At 34.5% G+C, this 3,116-nt stretch overlaps 1 protein-coding gene across 1 annotated transcript in view; it reads left to right on the forward strand.

The window, feature by feature from the left end:
- LURAP1L (leucine rich adaptor protein 1-like) overlaps positions 1–186 on the forward strand; it is a gene marked incomplete at its 5' end in the record, with an annotated part of 398 nt that extends 212 nt beyond the window's left edge. Inside the window, one exon of the mRNA XM_010190654.1 lies at positions 9–186. Within this exon, the coding sequence (XP_010188956.1) occupies positions 9–186 (178 nt within the window). The remainder of the gene's footprint in view (positions 1–8) is intronic.
- Between the last annotated feature and the right edge of the window lie 2,930 nt (positions 187–3,116).

The following is a 3,116-nucleotide window of genomic DNA, read 5'->3' on the forward strand; positions in this document are numbered from 1 at the left end:
GACTGTAGTGATGGACTGGATGGAATATCAGTGGGGAGTTACTTGGACACCTTAGTGGATGATGTTCCTGGTCACCAAACGCCTTCAGATATGGACCAGTTCAGTGATTCTTCTATTATGGAGGACTCACAGCCTGTGCATAAGCATCCAAAAACTGATTCTGATGAGTACTACTGTTTTGGTTAATAAAAACCAGTCCCAGTGGGACACAAATGCACTTCTATGTACCGTTTTTCTTTGCTGCTATTTTATTTCATGTGCAAACCTCCCAAACTTCTCTTGGAAGATAATTGGATACTTTGATTCCGCTTCATAACTTTTCTGTTGCTTCTAATGCATTTTCTCCTTGGTGGGCTGGGCTTTCGTCCTCCTCACCTTTTCTTTTTCTTTATTTATTGTCACAATTTTTCTTCTTTTTTTGTTTTAATTTTTTTACAGCGATGTATCTACAGGTCTTTAAAAGTGGTGAAGGAAAAGCTTTATCTTTAAAATTATACATCAGGGAATGAAAGCAACAGTTTTGTATTTGCTGGCAATAAAATATCTTCTGATAAACATCTATTGTGGTAAATTTTCCTGACTACCAGGTTTGGCCTTTCCAAAGACATTGTTCTTATTGGGCTTTAAATCTGAATCTTGAAAATCTACAAAATAATTTTCCTTTTGTGAGCAGTGATACTTGATTCTATTAAGCTGTTTTTCCTTGGAATATAAACTATCCTAAACTTTTCTGTGTGGAGTTTCTTTCTTCTTGACTGTTCCTATCCTTGTCTAATTATGGTTTTAAATCCTGGGCTTCATTGGTGTCTTGAAGCTATGCATTCCAATACTGGAAGCTCTGCATAAGGCTATATTTCATTTTTGTGCTCTATACCTTTCAGTTTCATTGAACCTGCAACTTTATAGGCACAGTCCATATCTGGGAAAAAAAATGTATCCCACATTAAAAATATCCAGTTCTAGTAGTTTGGATACTGAGCCAGAATTCCTCAGCAGAGGTATTTATAAAATGTAATTTAAAGTCTTGTCAACTTTTACCTTGAAATTTTGAGACATTTAAAGAACGCTGATGAAACATTTTACAGGAGGTAACACACTAGAAGGGATATCCTGTTTTGCTTTTGTTTGCCCACCCTCATCCTTAACAAGTTTGCTTTGTTTTTACCAAATGTTATTACTAAGAGAAAGTGTTGCCCTGCTGTATTTTTGTTTCCTGTTTTACAAAGAAGAGTTTTAGTATTTCTGTGCCTAGTGGTACAGTTGAGATCTACAGCTAGTAGTTCGTATTGGAAGCGTCTGAGAAGAAAAACAGGAAAAAACTGCAATGAAAGTCTCTGCCTTTGAGACTTCTCTGGCCCATGTTTTTGTGCAGATTAGGAGGCAGATTTTTTCCTTTTAATTGATTCAGAATCATTTAAAAACCCAACATTGTATCCTTCTACAGTAAAGAAAAAATAAAATAGTTTTGAACTGGACACTTTAACAGGTTAATGAATGTGTATTTCCAGCTTGCAGACAGTGAAAGAGATGTTGATACTTAAACATTGTCTAAAAGCGTCCTGTCTTTCCATGTCTGTATTCCTACTGCCAGTAAATCATGAAGTTCCCTCACCAAAGAAAGTAATATTTGCCAAGTATAATATAGGCTCCGTACTTAAAATATATTTTACACATTCTGAAGGAGTAAAGCTAGTATATACAGTAGTCAACATATGCTGGTTTGGTGCATTTTGAGATAAAGTAATTGTCCAATAAGGTTCTGTTCTTCCGAGATATGTTTCCATAGATTGATCTTGTACAGCCTTGATCAACATCAAATGTGGAGAAAAGGGAAAAACTCAAGAAATTGAAAGTGGCAATTTGTGCTTTGTGGTTAGCTCCGTTCCTTCACAATACAGTAGATGTCTCTGCCCCTCAAAATTTAAAACAAAACAAAAACAAAAACACCTAAACCAAGATAAGTATATTTTACTTTGGACATAAGGATTTCTTCAAATATAATGAGAGAGAAGAAATAGGTGGTTACCAAGAATTAATCTTCAGTTCAACTTCTGAAATCAACCAGGGTATTTTAGATAGCTTGAAGGAAAACTGAAGCAAGCCCTCAAATGACAATGCTGTGCTGACTAAACATTTTTAATTCCTTCCCCAGCTTATTACTGCTGAACATAGTTTGAAAAAAAGAGTTTGAAGAAAAAATCTTGGAAAAAAGTGTTTCTCAGTGTACCATTAAGTAAAACATCAACTGTGAATTCAAAATAAGTTTTATTACTTTATTTTAACTTATTTGAATACAGGGAACAGAACTAACTCCCTGGTGTAAAATTGTGACTCTCTTGGAAGTTTTTCTACCATTATTGTTTGGTGTTGAAGTTAAGCATCAGGATGTATACTCCCTCTGAATGTAATGAATGAGCAATATATACAGCCTTTTCTTCTCCAACTGAGATTTTGGTCATTAGGCCAAGATGCTCGTAATTTTTTTCTACTGTGAAGGAAATTCAAAAATACTCTTAACATACCTTCTCAAATATCCCCTAGAGTTATGCTGAAATAACTTCAAGGAAAATACAGGCTGTGGCTGTCACCCACCCACTCACAACTGTAGTGCTGGATAAACAGTAATTACATCAGTAATAGATTTATCATATTATGATTTAAAAGTTCATTTAAATGGGAATCAAAGCTGGTAGAAAAAAAAGCTTTCTATTAGAAGTGGCAAAATAAAAACTGTATGTGATTAGAAGCTTTTATTCCAATATATCTCTTGACTGGAAGTGGAGAGAGAGTACAAATGACAAAACAGAGATGCCAGAAGACTGTTAGAAGGGAACAGGAACCTCCAGCGTTGTGTTTCTCTTATCCAGAAACACAAACATCTTGTTTTTATTTTTAAGGCGTAAAAACTTCAAAGACTTAGTTTTGACTTAGACTCCTTAATTGCATTAATAGGACTTCGTAACCAAAATATAATAATTTACTCTGACTTCCTGCTTAAGACAGATGATGAAATTTGATTATCTCCTAAAATGAATCCAATAACTTACAACTGAACTACAACTTCATTATTTAGACAATGGAAAATGTTCAATGCACCTTAAACAATACTCCCATTA

This window comes from Mesitornis unicolor, unplaced genomic scaffold (assembly GCF_000695765.1).
Source record: "Mesitornis unicolor isolate BGI_N332 unplaced genomic scaffold, ASM69576v1 scaffold43008, whole genome shotgun sequence".
In the NCBI taxonomy this organism is placed as follows: Eukaryota; Metazoa; Chordata; class Aves; order Mesitornithiformes; family Mesitornithidae; genus Mesitornis; species Mesitornis unicolor.